At 45.8% G+C, this 23291-nt stretch overlaps 2 protein-coding genes across 7 annotated transcripts in view; one reads left to right on the top strand and one right to left on the bottom strand.

Annotated features, from left to right (window-relative positions):
* Positions 1–23291, bottom strand: part of LOC122931045 (disheveled-associated activator of morphogenesis 2) — a 222037-nt gene that overhangs the window by 157249 nt on the left and 41497 nt on the right. The gene's annotated exons all lie outside the window — the stretch shown is intronic.
* LOC122931401 (high mobility group nucleosome-binding domain-containing protein 5-like) lies at positions 6430–7587 on the top strand. Its single transcript, XM_044285476.1, has one exon. The coding sequence runs from the start codon at positions 6430–6432 to the stop codon at positions 7585–7587; it is 1158 nt and encodes a 385-aa protein (XP_044141411.1).

The following is a 23291-nucleotide window of genomic DNA, read 5'->3' on the forward strand; positions in this document are numbered from 1 at the left end:
TATAACTACTATAATACTGCTCCTATGTACAGGAATATAACTACTATAATACTGCCTCCTATGTACAAGAATATAACTACTATAATACTGCTCTTATGTACAAGAATATAACTACTATAATACTGCTCCTATGTACAAGAATATAACTACTATAATACTGCTCCTATGTACAAGAATATAACTACTATAATACTGCCTTCTATGTACAAGAATATAACTACTATAATACTGCCTCCTATGTACAAGACTATAACTACTATAATACTGCTCCTATGTACAAGAATATAACTACTATAATACTGCTCCTATGTACAAGAATATAACTACTATAATACTGCCTTCTATGTACAAGAATATAACTACTATAATACTGCCTCCTATGTACAAGACTATAACTACTATAATACTGCTCCTATGTACAAGAATATAACTACTATAATACTGCTCCTATGTACAAGAATATAACTACTATAATACTGCCTCCTATGTACAGGAATATAACTACTATAATACTGCTCCTATGTACAAGAATATAACTACTATAATACTGCTCCTATGTATAAGAATATAACTACTATAATACTGCTCCTATGTACAAGAATATAACTACTATAATACTGCTCCTATGTACAAGAATATAACTACTATAATACTGCTCCTATGTACAAGAATATAACTACTATAATACTGCCTTCTATGTACAAGAATATAACTACTATAATACTGCCTCCGAAGTACAAGACTATAACTACTATAATACTGCTCCTATGTACAAGAATATAACTACTATAATACTGCCCCTATGTACAGGAATATAACTACTATAATACTGCTCTTATGTACAAGAATATAACTACTATAATACTGCTCCTATGTACAAGAATATAACTACTATAATACTGCTCCTATGTACAAGAATATAACTACTATAATACTGCCTTCTATGTACAAGAATATAACTACTATAATACTGCCTCCTATGTACAAGAATACACCTACTATAATACTTCTCCTATGTACAAGAATATAACTACTATAATACTGCTCCTATGTACAAGAATATAACTACTATAATACTGCTCCTATGTACAAGAATATAACTACTATAATACTGCCTTCTATGTACAAGAATATAACTACTATAATACTGCCTCCTATGTACAAGAATACACCTACTATAATACTTCTCCTATGTACAAGAATATAACTACTATAATACTGCTCCTATGTACAAGAATATAACTACTATAATACTGCCTCCTATGTACAAGAATATAACTACTATAATACTGCTCCTATGTACAAGAATATAACTACTATAATACTGCCTCCTATGTACAGGAATATAACTACTATAATACTGCTCCTATGTACAAGAATATAACTACTATAATACTGCTCCTATGTATAAGAATATAACTACTATAATACTGCTCCTATGTACAAGAATATAACTACTATAATACTGCCTCCTATGTACAAGACTATAACTACTATAATACTGCTCCTATGTACAAGAATATAACTACTATAATACTGCTCCTATGTACAAGAATATAACTACTATAACACTGCCTCCTATGTACAGGAATATAACTACTATAATACTGCCTCCTATGTACAGGAATATAACTACTATAATACTGCTCCCATGTACAAGAATATAACTACTATAATACTGCTCCTATGTACAAAACTATAACTACTATAATACTGCCTCCTATGTACAAGAATATAACTACTATAATACTGCTCCCATGTACAAGAATATAACTACTATAATACTGCTCCTATGTACAAAACTATAACTACTATAATACTGCCTCCTATGTACAAGAATATAACTACTATAATACTGCTCCTATGTACAAGAATATAACTACTATAATACTGCTCCTATGTACAGGAATATAACTACTATAATACTGCTCCTATGTACAAGAATATAACTACTATAATACTGCTCCTATGTACAAGAATATAACTACTATAATACTGCTCCTATGTACAAGAATATAACTACTATAATACTGCCCCCATGTAGTCTTGTCTTTGTGGATGTTACATGAAGCGTAATGTTTTGTGTCTCTTGCTCTGTTTGGATGATGTCGTCCTCCGATCCTCGCAGTCATGTGACCTCTGCCCATCCCCCCCATGCCTCCTTGGCGACACTGATCAAACTCTTTCTGGATCATTAGTTACTTTTCATTTTTCTGTTCGGTCAGAGATTTTCTTTGAAGTATTTGTCGCTTTCCACAGTCTCTGAACGGCATAGAAATCTGCAGCTTGACATTCCTTCCTCTGCTCCCTGCCGCTGTGTGTCAGTCTTCACTGCCGTCCTAGTGTTCTCTTCATGAACCAGCTCAGAATGAAAATCATAAAATACTGCTCTGGTCCAGAGGAAACAAATCTGCCCCTGGTCTAATGCCTATCACAGCTGGGGTTTTGTTACAATTGTATCCAGTTTACACAATTCTCTGTCAGCTAAGCATTCTGGCTTCCAGGCCGATACATTGTAACAGACCCTCAGCTGTGAAACGTATTAGATCAGGCTAGGTTGAAGAGATTTTCCAGGATGAAACAATGACGGCCATGTATAAATATCAAAATTAACCTAAAAATAAAACGATCGCAAAGAAATGTGGCTCCTCTTTGTTGGGATGAGATGATGTCAGCGGCGTTTCCCCCGCTCCCTTCACAGTCTCCGAATTCATGTCTGACATTTACACAATCTCTTAAAGGGCTGCTTAGCATAACGGTTCCATGACCACGTCCATCCCACGTGGATGCAGAAGGCATTATAAATCGCTCACAGAGCGGACGAATCCAGCAAAGCAAATGAATGTCAGTATAATGAGTGGAGCCATAATCTCCGGGGGGCTGGGACCAGATCCGGGATGGGGGAGGGGGGTCAGTACCGCCATGTCCCGGGACCCCAGCAAAAGAAATACATTTTTAATATTATGTATCTATAACACAGATAAAGGGACAGTACAGAATTTAGACAAAAACATTTTATACATTTCTGACCAGTAGGTGGCAGCAGCAGGAAAACCGTCTCGCTTTACGGCAGCTGCAAACAGACAATGCTGCAGTGCTACAGCTGGTCAGCGGATTACTAGCCTTGTTCAGGCCCATAGCTGCAGTACGGCCCTTCTCCAGTCACATCTAGAGCTGCATTTAGAAATTTATTAGCTGAACCGGTTCATGTCTCAGCGCCCTCTGCTGTTTGGGAGACGTACTGCTTCCCACAAGGAGATGTAAAGAGGTCTGACGAGGTAGACAACAGAATTCTGGCTGCAGCTCTTGATGTAACTAGAGTATAAGACATCATGTAACTGGGCAGACTGTATGGCCCCTTGCACACGAGCGAGAATTCCGCGCGGGTGCAATGCATCTGCACGGAATCCGAACCCATTCATTTCAATGGGCCGGTGGTTTTCACGCATCACTTTTTCGTTGCGTGAAAATCACAGCATGTTCGATATTCAGCGATTTTCACGCAACGCTGACCCCATCGAAGTGAATGGGGCTGCGTGAAAATTTTTCACGGATGAAAGATTTTCACGGATGGTTGCTAGGAGATGCTGTTTCAGTATTTTTATCACGCGCGTGCAAAACGCAGTAGGTAAATCACTTTGCGCCCGCGCGATAAAAAAACTGAACAACTGAACGCAATCAAAACTGAAATATTTTGTTTGCGAAATCGCGCCGTTTTCACTGAACGCATTCGGACATAATCCGGACACGCTCGTCTGCAAGGGGCCTATGACGCTGCCTCGTCTCCGGCTGTGTGATCAGGCTGAACCGCTATCAGTCCCCACATCAAAGCCGCCATCTCCCTTCACACCTGACAAGCTGCTGTGTCATCAGTCAGAGATTTCATAGAATACCGCAATCTATGGTGATGTCATCAGAAATCAGGGCTAATTACCCCAGCGCCGGCACCATTCAGAGCCCCTCAGCATCCTGCCACCCACTGACAGTATGGCAGTATGTGGACGCTGTATGTTATATAGGCACTGTATGGCAGTATGTGGACGCTGTATGTTATATAGACACTGTATGGCAGTATGTGGACGCTGTATGTTATATAGGCACTGTATGGCAGTATGTGGACGCTGTATAGAGGCGCTATCCTGTAGCCACAGTATGTTATATAGGAAATATAGCAGTATGACACATGTATGTTATATAGGCCATACAAGGTTGTATAATGCTATGTAGGCAATGTATGGCAGTTATGTAGACATTACACAGCAATGTTCTGTAGGCACCATAGGTCACTATTACTTGGTCACTGTATAATAATTGTATATACCCAATGTATGGCAGTTTGTGAACACTGCATAGTACTGTTACTTGGCACTGTATGGCGTATTACTTAGGCACATCACAGTGGTATTTGTCACTATACAGCACTATATTGTTGCAAGATGTTCAGTTTATAGGAATGTTATGTGGGCACTTTACGGCACTATGTGGATAAACACTGTATGGCACTGTTATGTGGGCACTTTACGGCACTATGTGGACAGACACTGTATGGCACTGTTATGTGGGTACTTTATGGCACTAGGTGGATAAACACTGTATGGCACTGTTATGTGGGTACTTTACGGCACTATGTGGACAGACACTGCATGGCACGGTTATGGAGTATTATTTGGCACTATATGGTGGTATTATCTGGTTACTGCATAGAACTGTCTATTTTGGCACTGTTAAGTGGGCTTTGTATGTTACCCGGCACTGTAGGAGGCATTATGTTGGCACTATATGGCGGTACAGCATGGGCAGTATTATTTCTCATAACCCTCTTTCCCTTTTGCACTGAAGATTATGTAACGGAAACCTTTCTCCTCCATGTAGACAAAGAGCTTTTCAGCTGACGCCCTCTGAGACTTCTTGTGCCCCCCCATTGCCCTGACAACCTCCGCCCTGACACCTTCGACAGACTGATGAGGAATATAAGGATATAACACTTGCTCAGCATCCATTACATAAACAATCCAGTGGACGCGACTGTGCTAGACATTTTGGCGATTTTCACAGCGCCTCAAAAACACTTCCAGGCCTGAAGGGGTTAAGAGCGCTCTCGCCTTGCAGCGTGCAATTCTCCTATGACAGCCGCACTTACATGAGGTAAGACCACACATCCCCTCCAAGAACAATCACGTATTCAGCTCTGAAGCTCTCCTGAATCTCAGCTCCATGCCAGCGGCCGCACAGATGCTTCATGGGAAATACGGCACAGGAGGCGGCGGTCGCAACAGGATCCGTCAGGGACGTCCACAATGAAGTGACTCCGCATACCCCTGAGATACCCCTGAGACCACCATAACACCCAGAGAGCCTATCTGTTCAGTAGATACACAATAGGGTGATGTGATATAATCTATATACAGTGTCTAGAAAAGTGAGACTGTTTGTTCTTCATAGGATCCCATCTGCCTTGATGGATCTCAACCAAACTTGCTACATATAATCTTCATGATCCAACTTAAAATACTGGGCGGTTGTCAAGTCCAGCCAGGTTCTAATAACGTCATGTGTTTTTCATGCAGTGTGCATTAAATTGTATATCCTAATGTAACTGCAACTGCTAGGGCACGGCTTCTCACTCTGCCTCTCATCTCCCCCGAATTTCAGTCTGCCTCTGATCTCCCTGCATGTGCTGTCTAAAAGACACACAGCAACCAACCACATCACAACTTTTATTTTACTACAGAGCTTCTAACAATACTGTAGACCTATGTTTACCAACCTGTGGCTCTCCAGCTGCTGAAAAAAATAAAACTCCCATCATGCCCTAATGTCTGTAGGGGCATGATGGAAGTTGTAGTTTTGCAACAGCTGGAGAGCCACAGGTTGGTATACGCAGGTCTACAGTATTATAAGAAGTGTTGTACTAAAATGAAAGCTGTGCTGTGACTAGTTGCTGTGGGCAACAAATAGTTGTTTTTTTATACAGCACATGCAGGGAGATGAGAGGAAGATTGAAATGCAGGGAGATGGGAGGCAGATTGAAATGCAGGGAGATGAGGAGGATTGAAATGCAGGGAGATGCAAGGCAGATTGAAATGCAGGGAGATGGGAGGCAGATTGAAATGCAGGGAGATGGGAGGCAGATTGAAATGCAGGGAGATGAGGCAGATTGAAATGCAGGGAGATGGGAGGCAGATTGAAGTGCAGGGAGATGGGAGGCAGATTGAAATGCAGGGAGATGAGAGGCAGATTGAAATGCAGAGAGATGGGAGGCAGATTGAAATGCAGGGAGATGGGAGGCAGATTGAAATGCAGGGAGATGGGAGGCAGATTGAAATGCAGGGAGATGGGAGGCAGATTGAAATGCAGGGAGATGGGAGGCAGATTGAAATGCAGGAGATGGAGGCAGATTGAAATGCAGGGAGATGGAGGCAGATTGAAATGCAGGGAGATGGGAGGCAGATTGAAATGCAGGGAGATGGGAGGCAGATTGAAGTGCAGGGAGATGGGAGGCAGAATGAAGTGCAGGGAGATGGGAGGCAGATTGAAATGCAGGGAGATGGGAGGCAGATTGAAATGCAGGGAGATGGGAGGCAGATTGAAATGCAGGGAGATGGGAGGCAGATTGAAATGCAGGGAGATGGGAGGCAGAATGAAATGCAGGGAGATGGGAGGCAGATTGAAATGCAGGGAGATGGGAGGCAGATTGAAATGCAGGGAGATGGGAGGCAGATTGAAATGCAGGGAGATGGGAGGCAGAATGAAATGCAGGGAGATGGGAGGCAGATTGAAATGCAGGGAGATGGGAGGCAGATTGAAATGCAGGGAGATGGGAGGCAGATTGAAATGCAGGGAGATGGGAGGCAGATTGAAATGCAGGGAGATGGCAGGCAGATTGAAATGCAGGGAGATGGGAGGCAGATTGAAATGCAGGGAGATGGGAGGCAGAATGAAATGCAGGGAGATGGGAGGCAGATTGAAATGCAGGGAGATGGCAGGCAGATTGAAATGCAGGGAGATGGGAGGCAGATTGAAATGCAGGGAGATGGGAGGCAGAATGAAATGCAGGGAGATGGGAGGCAGATTGAAATGCAGGGAGATGGGAGGCAGATTGAAATGCAGGGAGATGAGAGGCAGATTGAAATGCAGGGAGATGGGAGGCAGATTGAAATGCAGGGAGATGGGAGGCAGAATGAAATGCAGGGAGATGGGAGGCAGATTGAAATGCAGGGAGATGGGAGGCAGATTGAAATGCAGGGAGATGGGAGGCAGATTGAAATGCAGGGAGATGGGAGGCAGATTGAAATGCAGGGAGATGGGAGGCAGAATGAAATGCAGGGAGATGGGAGGCAGATTGAAATGCAGGGAGATGGGAGGCAGATTGAAATGCAGGGAGATGGGAGGCAGATTGAAATGCAGGGAGATGGGAGGCAGAATGAAGTGCAGGGAGATGGGAGGCAGATTGAAGTGCAGGGAGATGGGAGGCAGAATGAAGTGCAGGGAGATGGGAGGCAGATTGAAATGCAGGGAGATGGGAGGCAGATTGAAATGCAGGGAGATGGGAGGCAGATTGAAATGCAGGAAGATGAGGCAGATTGAAATGCAGGGAGATGAGGCAGATTGAAATACAGGGAGATGAGGCAGATTGAAATACAGGGAGATGAGGCAGATTGAAATGCAGGGAGATGGGAGGCAGATTCAACAGAATCTACGTAAAGAGGTGATCCTAAAACAGTTGCGAAGATTTTTCCTCCACGATTGGGCACCTGAGGAAGTAGTGGGTTTCGCTAAACTTGCAGACATGACCAAAGTGTTAGGGGGGCCATACACATTTATCAGCTGTTGGCTGAACAGTCAGCTGTCTCCCCCGACTCCCTGTCAGCGCCTCCATACACATTGGCTCGGCCGAATAAGTATGTGAAGTTAATGGCAAAACAAAAGGATCAGGTGAAAATATTTATTGCACTTGAATCTTTTCCACCCCAATATCATCTGTCGGGGGAGAGCTGGGAGCTCCCAATATACATAAACTGTTGCGGCGAATCCACCAAAAACGGCAGGTTCACCCAATAATACCAATACGGTATATGTGGGTCTATTAAGGCCTCATGCACACGGTCATCGCCCGACCGTGGAAGTATTGCAGCCCGCAAACAGCGGGTCCGCAATATGTGGGAACCGGCCGTGTGCTCCAAACATCTCTCACTTGAATGGGTCTGCAATCTGGATCTGCGGTGCGGAACGGAGGCACGGAACCTCACGGAAGCACTCTGTTTCTGTTCGTGCCTCTGCACCGCAAAAAAATAGAACATGTTCTATTTTTATGTGGTGCGGACGGATCACGGACCCATTCAAGTTGAATGGGTCTCAATCCGTCCCGGCCGCCGCACGGACATTGCCCGTGCATAGGGCAAATTGTGCTCCCCAATGCTCGGAACGGCCGCACAACAGCCGTGTGCATGAGGCCCAAGAAAAATACATAATTTTTTTTTTTTAAATGGTAGATCTATTCTTTACTTCAAATTGGCCCAAAGACAACAATGAGTATTTGCGATATTGTGATTTTCAAGACCGCGACGGGAATGTCTGTACAGACCTCTCGCAAATCTGCGGCAGGAGCTTGATTGTGGTTTAGTTCCATTCAATGGAGCTAAACTTAGAGCTAGTCCAAAGGAAGAAACCGCAGCACAGGGCACGTTTCTTCCACGGGATACGAGGAAACTTTTGTCATGGACAAATTCCTCAGTGTGAACCTACCCTTTGATTCTAAAGTTATTGCATAACTTGGCTGGAATGGAGATGGGGGCGCTGTTGCATTGATGTCTATGGGAAATATTGCCAGTAGCAGTGGTTGAAGATGGTACTGCAAGTAAAAGAAGATTCAAATGACAGAATATTGCAGATCTTCCAGTTTATTTTGGCGCTGATCTCAGCACTTCAAGTTCTGCTGCATAAAGCCGGGTTCAAGGGGTCTAAAAGTTCAAATCTAACCCTACTGTGGGGATGAGACAACCCTGTTAAGCACATCTCCCAACATTTCAATGCTATGAGATCCAGTTTGTGGGATAATCCTTTAAAAAATGGGGCAAGTGGGAGGTTTGCCCTTAAGGGGGTCACCTGAAATGAGGCCGGCCACACAGGAGAGTGCCTCCCCGTGCTGCACAGACTTGTCTTACAAGAAGAAGGAGCAGGATATTGGAAGGCACAGCAGGGGGCGCTGTAACCAGACATGGGATATGCTGCCTGCTGTGCGTGATATCTGAGCCACCAGCCTGAAGAAGGCGACGAGGACACCCTGAGGGGTCACTTTGTCGCCCGTCCACCTGCAGAGAGCTTGAAGCGACATTCGGGGAGGAGGGAGACATTTCTCTCTCTCTGGGGGGTCATTTTTAGCGAGATGGCGTCAGTTTGGCGTAAAATGTGATATCAGCCGCGGTGCAGCAGCGATCCTGGGGAAGATGGCGGGTTTACAGGATTCCTGTGCGGTCGGCCGCTCGGCTCTGTCCATTCTGAAGACCCTCTTATGTTTATGTGTAAGACCCTATAATCCTCACGTAATGCGCCAACGCGGGGAACGCGGATTATTGGGCTCCTGGGAGGACATTATACAGGAATCACCTCAGTGATTGACCATCTGGGCCTCAGCCGTCAGATACAGCGTATCCGAGCCATTTATAATCCGTCTGTCCGGAGGGTTAGGGTTTATCTCCGGAAAACTACGACACATCAGGTGCAAGACATGGCTCCACAATCCCTGGAGGAAATGGGTCAGCATGAGAGGCTTAGATACACAGCTCGGCAGACTGTATCACATGAGAGGCTTAGATACACAGCTCGGCAGACTGTATCACATGAGAGGCTTAGATACACAGCTCGGCAGACAGTATCACATGAGAGGCTTAGATACACAACTCGGCAGACTGTATCACACAGGATAGGATTAGATACACAGCTCAGCATACATTATCACACAGGATGGGATTAGATACACAGCTCAGCAGACAGTATCACACAGGATAGGATTAGATACACAGCTCAGCAGACAGTATCACACAGGATAGGATTAGATACACAGCTCAGCAGACAGTATCACACAGGATAGGATTAGATACACAGCTCAGCAGACAGTATCACACAGGATAGGATTAGATACACAGCTCAGCAGACAGTATCACACATGATAGGATTAGATACACAGCTCAGCAGACAGTATCACACAGGATAGGATTAGATACACAGCTCAGCATACAGTATCACACATGATAGGATTAGATACACAGCTCAGCAGACAGTATCACACAGGATAGGATTAGATACACAGCTCAGCAGACAGTATCACACAGGATAGGATTAGATACACAGCTCAGCAGACAGTATCACACAGGATAGGATTAGATACACAGCTCAGCAGACAGTATCACACAGGATAGGATTAGATACACAGCTCAGCAGACAGTATCACACAGGATAGGATTAGATACACAGCTCAGCAGACAGTATCACACAGGATAGGATTAGATACACAGCTCAGCAGACAGTATCACACAGGATAGGATTAGATACACAGCTCAGCAGACAGTATCACACAGGATAGGATTAGATACACAGCTCAGCAGACAGTATCACACAGGATAGGATTAGATACACAGCTCAGCAGACAGTATCACACAGGATAGGATTAGATACACAGCTCAGCAGACAGTATCACACAGGATAGGATTAGATACACAGCTCAGCAGACAGTATCACACAGGATAGGATTAGATACACAGCTCAGCAGACAGTATCACACAGGATAGGATTAGATACCAGATCAGCAGACAGTATCACACAGGATAGGATTAGATACACAGCTCAGCAGACAGTATCACACAGGATAGGATTAGATACACAGCTCAGCAGACAGTATCACACAGGATAGGATTAGATACACAGCTCAGCAGACAGTATCACACAGGATAGGATTAGATACACAGCTCAGCAGACAGTATCACACAGGATAGGATTAGATACACAGCTCAGCAGACAGTATCACACAGGATAGGATTAGATACACAGCTCAGCAGACAGTATCACACAGGATAGGATTAGATACATAGCTCAGCAGACAGTATCACACAGGATAGGATTAGATACACAGCTCAGCAGACAGTATCACACAGGATAGGATTAGATACACAGCTCAGCAGACAGTATCACACAGGATAGGATTAGATACACAGCTCAGCAGACAGTATCACACAGGATAGGATTAGATACACAGCTCAGCAGACAGTATCACACAGGATAGGATTAGATACACAGCTCAGCAGACAGTATCACACAGGATAGGATTAGATACACAGCTCAGCAGACAGTATCACACAGGATAGGATTAGATACACAGCTCAGCAGACAGTATCACACAGGATAGGATTAGATACACAGCTCAGCAGACAGTATCACACAGGATAGGATTAGATACACAGCTCAGCAGACAGTATCACACAGGATAGGATTAGATACACAGCTCAGCAGACAGTATCACACAGGATAGGATTAGATACACAGCTCAGCAGACAGTATCACACAGGATAGGATTAGATACACAGCTCAGCAGACAGTATCACACAGGATAGGATTAGATACACAGCTCAGCAGACAGTATCACACAGGATAGGATTAGATACACAGCTCAGCAGACAGTATCACACAGGATAGGATTAGATACACAGCTCAGCAGACAGTATCACACAGGATAGGATTAGATACACAGCTCAGCAGACAGTATCACACAGGATAGGATTAGATACACAGCTCAGCAGACAGTATCACACAGGATAGGATTAGATACACAGCTCAGCAGACAGTATCACACAGGATAGGATTAGATACACAGCTCAGCAGACAGTATCACACAGGATAGGATTAGATACACAGCTCAGCAGACAGTATCACACAGGATAGGATTAGATACACAGCTCAGCAGACAGTATCACACAGGATAGGATTAGATACACAGCTCAGCAGACAGTATCACACAGGATAGGATTAGATACACAGCTCAGCAGACAGTATCACACAGGATAGGATTAGATACACAGCTCAGCAGACAGTATCACACAGGATAGGATTAGATACACAGCTCAGCAGACAGTATCACACAGGATAGGATTAGATACACAGCTCAGCAGACAGTATCACACAGGATAGGATTAGATACACAGCTCAGCAGACAGTATCACACAGGATAGGATTAGATACACAGCTCAGCAGACAGTATCACACAGGGATAGGATTAGATACACAGCTCAGCAGACAGTATCACACAGGATAGGATTAGATACACAGCTCAGCAGACAGTATCACACAGGATAGGATTAGATACACAGCTCAGCAGACAGTATCACACAGGATAGGATTAGATACACAGCTCAGCAGACAGTATCACACAGGATAGGATTAGATACACAGCTCAGCAGACAGTATCACACAGGATAGGATTAGATACACAGCTCAGCAGACAGTATCACACAGGATAGGATTAGATACACAGCTCAGCAGACAGTATCACACAGGATAGGATTAGATACACAGCTCAGCAGACAGTATCACACAGGAGAGGATTAGATACACAGCTCAGCAGACAGTATCACACAGGATAGGATTAGATACACAGCTCAGCAGACAGTATCACACAGGATAGGATTAGATACACAGCTCAGCAGACAGTATCACACAGGATAGGATTAGATACACAGCTCAGCAGACAGTATCACACAGGATAGGATTAGATACACAGCTCAGCAGACAGTATCACACAGGATAGGATTAGATACACAGCTCAGCAGACAGTATCACACAGGATAGGATTAGATACACAGCTCAGCAGACAGTATCACACAGGATAGGATTAGATACACAGCTCAGCAGACAGTATCACACAGGATAGGATTAGATACACAGCTCAGCAGACAGTATCACACGGATAGGATTAGATACACAGCTCAGCAGACAGTATCACACAGGATAGGATTAGATACACAGCTCAGCAGACAGTATCACACAGGATAGGATTAGATACACAGCTCAGCAGACAGTATCACACAGGATAGGATTAGATACACAGCTCAGCAGACAGTATCACACAGGATAGGATTAGATACACAGCTCAGCAGACAGTATCACACAGGATAGGATTAGATACACAGCTCAGCAGACAGTATCACACAGGATAGGATTAGATACACAGCTCAGCAGACAGTATCACACAGGATAGGATTAGATACACAGCTCAGCAGACAGTATCACACAGGATAGGATTAGATACACAGCTCAGCAGACAGTATCACACAGGATAGGATTAGATACACAGCTCAGCAGACATGTATCACACAGGATAGGATTAGATACACAGCTCAGCAGACAGTATCACACAGGATAGGATTAGATACACAGCTCAGCAGGACAGTATCACAGGATAGGATTAGATACACAGCTCAGCAGACAGTATCACACAGGATAGGATTAGATACACAGCTCAGCAGACAGTATCACATAGGATAGGATTAGATACACAGCTCAGCAGACAGTATCACACAGGACAGTATTAGATACACAGCTCAGCAGACAGTATCACACAGGATAGGATTAGATACACAGCTCAGCAGACAGTATCACACAGGACAGGATTAGATACACAGCTCAGCAGACAGTATCACACAGGACAGGATTAGATACACAGCTCAGCAGACAGTATCACACAGGACAGGATTAGATACACAGCTCAGCAGACAGTATCACACAGGACAGGATTAGATACACAGCTCAGCAGACAGTATCACACAGGAGAGGATTAGATACACAGCTCAGCAGACAGTATCACACAGGACAGGATTAGATACACAGCTCAGCAGACAGTATCACACAGGAGAGGATTAGATACACAGCTCAGCAGGCTGTATCACACATGATAGGATTAGATACACAGCTCAGCAGACAGTATCACACAGGATAGGATTAGATACACAGCTCAGCAGACAGTATCACACAGGATAGGATTAGATACACAGCTCAGCAGACAGTATCACACAGGATAGGATTAGATACACAGCTCCACAGATAGTATTACGCACAATAGGCTTAGATACTCCGGCTCAGCAGCACAATACGCATTATTTCTGCACAGTAACCCTTTTCGGGCCCGTATTTTGGGGGGCCCTCATTATAACGGTGGGTCCCCCCGGGTGTATTTACGGCCAGAAGACAGGAGTCTACATTTGACAGTTAATCTTCTGTCTAGTCCCCGGTGGCTTCCATCTCATTTTCCAGGCCACAGCTGGGGTACACCTGCGCAGTCGCCGACCCTCAGCGCTGGGGGTGACCTCCATGTCTGCAGAACATGTGCACAGTCGGCTCATGGTCATATAACACATTTCTGTTTTATGGCCCTATATCCCGGGGAGCCATATATCATGTGTGCACCATCACAGATGCTGACGCACGGCCCGTCCTGTTCAAGCTCTAGGTCTGGCGACAAAATCAAAGACATTTTATTATGTAGCAAATTATTACATCCAACCATCTCCTTGATGCAGAGAGCGGATTATGCACAGTGCATGCGACATGCTGCGCGCTGCTGCACAGAGCGCGCTCTGCTGCCTCTCCTGGGCCTCACACCTGCAATTCCCCCAGAGGTCTCCTCCTTATCCCTGTGCAAATTAAGTCAGACTACTGTCCCCAGCTATGAGCCCGGTGCCGCCGGGGGACTGCAACATGGAAACCGTGAACCCCAATATACAGAACCCGGGGGGGGGGGAAAGATTGCAGGAAGCGATTGCACAGGACGACGGGGGCATCTACACGCTTCACAGGCAGGACACAAGTGTCGCAGTCAGTTGGCAGCCGCCGCACAGGCCAGTATCACGCCACTGTGTGTTTTGCAGCCAACCGCGATATCCGTGTCTTAGGACTTAGCAAGCGTCTGCGACCATCGACTCCTTCATCAGGTTTCCAAATATTTTAACAGGGGGAAACCATTTGTCACCGCGAGACCAGAACCAGAGGCCACGATGGGAGTGGAGACGATAAAGACGAGACCGGAGGTCGCTGCGGGCAGCGCAGCATCAGGAAATGAGTTCACAGTGCTACTGCATGCTACACTGACGGCAAATGGCGGTGGTTTACTGTCCAGCACCTGCGCATAGGTGTCCGCGTCCACTCTGTCCTCCACTGACATTGGTGGCTTTATATATACGTTTCCCGTGAAATTCCACCAATTCGGCATCTGATAATCCGGAAAGTGTGATAATCCAGTGTTAGGTCCGTCCAGTGCAGGACACCGCTGATGTGTAGCCTCCGCTGCGGGCTTGCGTTATATATAGCGCCTCATGCCCGTCACCAGTTGTCACCGGGAGTCGTCACGTTTTGTATTTTTACCTCGCACTCGTCTCTCCGATAGGAATTAATCCCCATTTACTTTCTCCTTAATCTCTCCTTGGTTTAACCCTTGAGAGTAGGAAATTCCTGCCTGCGCTAAATTCAGGAAGAGCAGACGCCATTAGTCAGCTGAAGGCAACGCTATATCTCGGACCCTGGAGGGGCACACGGACTGAAGCAAGGCAGGATGGGCTCATGCAGATTTGCATAAAAGTGCGCGTTTCCGTCGAATTAGGTGGGATTTAACATGTCCGGCAATTTGGGATTCAAATGTGCAAACCCCCCAATATTTGGGGAACATTTTCCAGCACCACCTCCAGTTTAGACACCCAGCTTTCCCAGAGACAGATAGACCTGGTTCATAGGGCCCTTGTGTTCTAACAGGGAGTGGGGTTGACAAATTGATACATTTTTTGCTACATTGTGACCGCACTGAAGCATGAGGCCCACCGCACAGCGCCCGATGAGTAAGGGGCCCCGGCGGGCAGCCGCATGAGGGTCATTGCTGGGGCAGCCTGAGAGCACTGGATCGGGGCAACAATACCTCCAAGACCCCCCAGAAATCAGACACTTTTATGTCACCTGAGTGATGGCCGGTCCTCAGAACTCACATAAAGAAGTAGGGCCCCATCCTCCGCCATCTCCAGACACATCACATTTACATCTAAAAAGCCTGAGATGGAGAGCGCCATTAACAGGGGCCACAGCACCGTACACACAGGATCGGAGACAACTGACTGATGGGTGGGAATGCTGGGACCCCCGCTGATCCTGAAAACAGGGTCCTATTCCCACATCTGAATAGAGCAGCAGTTCGAGCATGGATATCTGTCCTGTACCCCGAGTGTCAGCGTCATTATCCTGTACCCCCAGTGTCATTATCCTGTACCCCGAGTGTCAGCGTCATTATCCTGTACCCTAAGTGTCAGCGTCATTATCCTGTACCCCCAGTGTCAGTGTCATTATCCTGTACCCCAAGTGTCAGTGTCATTATCCTGTACCCTAAGTGTCAGTGTCATTATCCTGTACCCTAAGTGTCAGTGTCATTATCCTGTACCCCCGAGTGTCAGTGTCATTATCCTGTACCCCAAGTGTCAGTGTCATTATCCTGTACCCTAAGTGTCAGTGTCATTATCCTGTACCCCGAGTGTCAGTGTCATTATCCTGTACCCCGAGTGTCAGTGTCATTATCCTGTACCCCGAGTGTCAGTGTCATTATCCTGTACCCCAAGTGTCAGGGTCATTATCCTGTACCCCGAGTGTCAGTGTCATTATCCTGTACCCCGAGTGTCAGGGTCATTATCCTGTACCCCAAGTGTCAGTGTCATTATCCTGTACCCCGAGTGTCAGTGTCATTATCCTGTACCCCGAGTGTCAGTGTCATTATCCTGTACCCCGAGTGTCAGTGTCATTATCCTGTACCCCAAGTGTCAGCGTCATTATCCTGTACCCCAGTGTCAGTGTCATTATCCTGTACCCGAGTGTCAGTGTCATTATCCTGTACCCCGAGTGTCAGTGTCATTATCCTGTACCCCGAGTGTCAGGTCATTATCCTGTACCCCGAGTGTCAGCGTCATTATCCTGTACCCCAAGTGTCAGTCGTCATTATCCTGTACCCCGAGTGTCAGTGTCATTATCCTGTACCCCGAGTGTCAGTGTCATTATCCTGTACCCCGAGTGTCAGTGTCATTATCCTGTACCCCGAGTGTCAGTGTCATTATCCTGTACCCCGAGTGTCAGTGTCATTATCCTGTACCCCGAGTCTCAGTTGTCATTATCCTGTACCCCCGAATGTCAGTGTCATTATCCTGTACCCCGAGTGTCAGTGTCATTATCCTGTACCCCGAGTGTCAGTGTCATTATCCTGTACCCCGAGTGTCAGTTGTCATTATCATGTATCCCCGAGTGTCAGTGTCATTAGTCCTGTACCCCGAGTGTCGTGTCATTATCCTGTACCCCAGTGTCGTGTCATTATCCTGTACCCCGAGTGTCAGTGTCATTATCCTGTACCCCAAGTGTCAGTGTCATTATCCTGTACCCCGAGTGTCAGTGTCATTATCCTGTACCCCAGTGTCAGTGTCATTATCCTGTACCCCTAGTGTCAGTGTCATTAGCCTGTACCCCGAGTGTCACCCGAGTGTCAGTGTCATTATCCTGTACCCCGAGTGTCAGTGTCATTATCCTGTACCCCGAGTGTCAGTGTCATTATCCTGTACCCCGAGTGTCAGTGTCATTATCCTGTACCCCGAGTGTCAGTGTCATTATCCTGTACCCCGAGTGTCAGTGTCATTATCCTGTACCCCGAGTGTCAGTGTCATTATCCTGTACCCCGAGTGTCAGTGTCATTATCCTGTACCCCGAGTGTCAGTGCATTATCCTGTACCCCGAGTGTCAGTGTCATTATCCTGTACCCCGAGTGTCAGTGTCATTATCCTGTACCCCGAGTGTCAGTGTCATTATCCTGTACCCCGAGTGTCAGCGTCATTATCCTGTACCCCGAGTGTCAGTGTCATTATCCTGTAACCCAGAGTGTCAGTGTCATTATCCTGTACCCCGAGTGTCAGTGTCATTATCCTGTACCCCGAGTGTCAGTGCATTATCCTGTACCCCGAGTGTCAGTGTCATTATCCTGTACCCCGAGTGTCAGTGTCATTATCCTGTACCCCGAGTGTCAGTGTCATTATCCTGTACCCCGAGTGTCAGTGTCATTATCCTGTACCCCGAGTGTCATTATCCTGTACCCCGAGTGTCAGTGTCATTATCCTGTACCCCGAGTGTCAGTGTCATTATCCTGTACCCCAAGTGTCAGTGTCATTATCCTGTACCCCGAGTGTCAGTGTCATTATCCTGTACCCCGAGTGTCAGTGTCATTATCCTGTACCCCGAGTGTCAGTGTCTCATTCGGGCAGTTGATGTGCTGATGGCTGGACCCCGATGGTGCATTATACCGGGGCAGCTGTGCAGTGAGATGTTTTACCGCCTCCTTCCATATCACATTAATGACATAAATGGGACAATTATTGCTCATGAATCGCAGCTACGCACCAGTCACCCACAATCACCACACAAAGGATAATTCATCTCTGCTTGGAAAGTAACCCAGCGTGCAGCCTGTGATTATCTCCCACATGAGCCGCAGCCCCCCCAGCTATAGTGCAGCATAGTAGTAGTAATGCTCTGTCATATAAACTGCAGCACAGGTATCATCCAGAGAATCCAATCCGTGCTGGCTGTGAATATACTGTATAGAGGAGGAGCAGAGTCCCCTCCTGACATACTCTGTGCTGCTGGGAACCATCCCTATTCTTTCACGTCACTCTTGGTCTGTGACATTTCAGAAGATGACCTCTGTGCTGCCAGGACTAGCTATAAACGTCCTCTACACAAGTCCCTCTCCTTATTTCACTACATAACTCTCAGTCTGTGCATCCCATAAGATGCCAATTCCTAAGCACTTCCTCTAAATTAGAGATGCATTTCCTCTGCATTAGTGATACACTTCCACTACTCTAGTGATCTATATCCTCTGCACATGTGATATGCTTGCTCTATACTAGTGATATATTTCTTCCACACTGGTGATACAGTTCCTCCATGCTAGTGATACACCTCATTTACACTAGTGATACACCTCATTTACACTAGTGATAGACTTTGTGCACAGTGGTCCTCCACACTAATGCTACATTTTCTCTACACTGGTAATACACCTCCACACTAGTGGTACACGTCCTCTACTCTAGTAATACATTTTCCCTATACTGATAATATCTCATCTACACTAGTGATGCACTTTTTCCACAGTGGCCCTCCACACAGTGATACACTTCCTATACACGAGTGATACACCTCATCTACACTGGTGATACACTTCCTCTATACTGGTGAAACATTCCCTGCACACTGGTGATACACTTCCTCTATACTGGTGAAACATTTCCTGCACACTAGTGATACACTTCTTCCACATTAGTGATATACTTCCTTTGTATGTTCTTTCCTTGTTTACATGGGTTTCCTCCGGGTACTCCAGTTTCCTCTCACACTACCAAAAAATATACAAATAGAAAAATTAGCTTCCTACAAAACTGCCCCTAGTGTGCCTTGTGTTATGGGGTTGTGCGCCGATATGGCAGCCACTGACTTCCCAAGAAGTTGCCTCGGCCACACAACCATCCCTGCTCTTTGAGTCTCTGTGAGAAAAGTGCATTACCAGTGTGGATACACCTCCTCCACACTGGTAATACACTTTATCTATACTAGTGATACACTTCCTCCACACTAGTGATACACTTCCTCCACAATAGTGATACACTTCCTCCACACTAGTGATACACTTCCTCCACACTAGTGATACACTTCCTCCACACTAGTGATACACCTCCTCCAGACCAGGAATACACTTCCTCCACATTATTAATACATATCCCCCACACTAGGGGTACACCTCCTCCACAGTAGTGATACACTTCCTCCAAACTAGCGATACACCTCCTCCACACCAGGAATACACTTCCTCTACATTAGTAATACTTATCCCCCACACTAGTGGTACACCTCCTCCAAAGTAGTGATACACTTCCTTCACAATAGTGATGCATTTCCTCCACATTAGTGATACAGCTCCTCCACACTAGTAATACACTTCCTCCACACTGGCGATACACTTCCTCTATACTAGTAATACACTACCTCCACACTAGTAATACAGCTCCTTCACACTTGTGATACACTTCCTTCACACTAGTGGTACACCTCATCTATATTAGTGATACACTTCCTCTACAGTGGTCACTTCCTTAAATCTAGTGAAGCACTTTCTCCACACTAGTCATACACTTCCTCCACAATAGTGATACGCTTCCTCCACATTAGTGATACAGCTCCTCCAGACTGGTGGTACACCTAATTTATATTAGTGATACACTTCCTCCACACTAGTGATACACTTCCTCCATAGTGGTGATACACTACCTACACACTAGTGATGCACCTGCTCCAGAGTGGTGATACACCTCCTCCACATTAGTGATACAGCTCCTCCAGACTGGTGGTACACCTCCTCCAATCTAGTGATGCACTTCCTCCAATCTACTGATGCACTTCATCCACACTAGTGATACACTTCCTCCACAATAGTGATATGCTTCCTCCACATTAGTGATACAGCTCCTCCAGACTGGTGGTACACCTCATCTATATTAGTGATACACTTCATCCACACTAGTGATGCACCTCCTCCAGAGTGGTGATACACCTCCTCCACACTAGTGATACACTTCCTCCATAGTAGTGATACCTCGCCACACTAGTGATACATTTCCTCCATAGTGATGATACACTTTCTCCACACTAGTGATACACCTCCTCCAGAGTGATGATACACCTCCTTCACACTAGTGATACACCTCCACCACACTAGTGATACACTTCCTCCATAATGGTGATACACCTCCTCCACACTAGTGATGCACCTCCTCCACAGTGGTGATACACCTCCTCCACACTAGTGATACACTTCCTCCATAGTGGTGATACACTTCCTCCACACTAGTGATACACCTCCTCCAGAGTGGTGATACACCTCCTCCACACTAGTGATACACTTCATCCATAATGGTGATACACCTCCTCCACACTAGTGATGCACCTCCTCCACAGTGGTGATACACCTCCTCCACACTAGTGATACACTTCCTCCATAGTGGTGATACACTTCCTCCACACTAGTGATACACCTCCTCCAGAGTGGTGATACACCTCCTTCACACTAGTGATACACTTCCTCCATAGTCATGATACACCTCCTCCACACTAGTGATACACTTCCTCCAGAGTGGTGATACACTTCCTCCACAGTAGTGATACAGCTCCTCCAGACTGGTGGTACACCTCCTCCAATCTAGTGATGCACTTCATCCAAACTAGTGATTTACTTCCTCCACAATAGTGATATGCTTCCTCCACATTAGTGATAAACCTCCTCCACATTAGTGATCCACTTCCTCCATAGTGATGATACACCTCCTCCACACTAGTGATCTATTTCCTCCATAGTGATGATAGTGGTGATACACCTCCTCCACACAAGTGATACACCTCCTCAACACTAGTGATACACTTCCTCCATAGTGGTGATACACCTTCTCCACACTAGTGATACACCTCCTCCACACTAGTGATACACTTCCTCCATAGTGGTGATACACCTCCTCCACACAAGTATTACACCTCCTCTACACTAGTGATACACTTCCTCCACACTAGTGATACACCTCCTCCACACAAGTGATACACTTCCTCTACACTAGTGATAAACTTCCTCCACACTAGTGATACACTTCCTCCACACTAGTGATACACTTCCTCCACACTAGTGATACACCTCCTCCATAGTAATGATACACTTCCTCCACACTAGTGATACATTTCCCCCATAGTGATGATACACTTCCTCCACACTAGTGATACATTTCCCCCATAGTGATGATACACTTCCACCACACTAGTGATACACTTCCTCCACACTAGTGATACACCTCCTCCATAGTAATGATACACTTCCTCCATACTAGTGATACATTTCCCCCATAGTGATGATACACTTCCTCCACACTAGTGATACACCTCCTCCACACTAGTGATACACCTCCTCCACACTAGTGATACACCTCCTCCACACAAGTATTACACCTCCTCCACACTAGTGATACACCTCCTCCACACTAGTGATACACTTCCTCCACACTAGTGATACACCTCCTCCATAGTAATGATACACTTCCTCCACACTAGTGATAGATTTCCCCCATAGTGATGATCCACTTCCTCCACACTAGTGATACACCTCCTCCACACCAGTGATACACCTCCTCCACACTAGTGATACACCTCCTCCACACAAGTATTACACCTCCTCCACACTAGTGATACACTTCCTACACACTAGTGATACACCTCCTTCATAGTAATGATACACTTCCTCCACACTAGTGATAGATTTCCCCCATAGTGATGATCCACTTCCTACACACTAGTGATACACCTCCTCCACACAAGTATTACACCTCCTCCACACTAGTGATACACTTCCTCCACACTGGTGATACACCTCCTCCATAGTAATGATACACTTCCTCCACACTAGTGATACATTTCCCCCATAGTGATGATCCACTTCCCCCACACTAGTGATACACCTCCTCCACACTAGTGATACACCTCCTCCAGAGTGGTGATACACCTCCTCCACACTAGTGATACACCTCCTCCACACTAGTGATACACCTCCTTCACACTAGTGATACACTTCCTCCACACTAGTGATACATTTCCCCCATAGTGATGATCCACTTCCCCCACACTAGTGATACACCTCCTCCACACTAATGATACACCTCCTCCACACTAGTTATACACCTCCTCCACACTAGTGATACACCTCCTCCACACTAGTGATACACTTCCCCCATAGTGGTGATACACCTCCTCCACACTAGTGATATACTTCCTCCACACTAGTGATACACCTCCTCCACACTAGTGATACACCTCCTCCACACTAGTGATACACTTCCCCCATAGTGGTGATACACCTCCTCCACACTAGTGATACACCTCCTCCACACTAGTGATACACTTCCCCCATAGTGGTGATACACCTCCTCCACACTAGTGATACACCTCCTCCACACTAGTGATACACCTCCTCCACACTAGTGATACACCTCCTCCACACTAGTGATACACCTCCTCCACACTAGTGATACACCTCCTCCACACTAGTGATACACCTCCTCCACACTAGTGATACACTTCCCCCATAGTGGTGATACACTTCCTCCACACTAGTGATACACCTCCTCCACACTAGTGATACACCTCCT

This window comes from Bufo gargarizans, chromosome 3, assembly GCF_014858855.1.
Source record: "Bufo gargarizans isolate SCDJY-AF-19 chromosome 3, ASM1485885v1, whole genome shotgun sequence".
NCBI classification, from domain to species: Eukaryota; Metazoa; Chordata; class Amphibia; order Anura; family Bufonidae; genus Bufo; species Bufo gargarizans.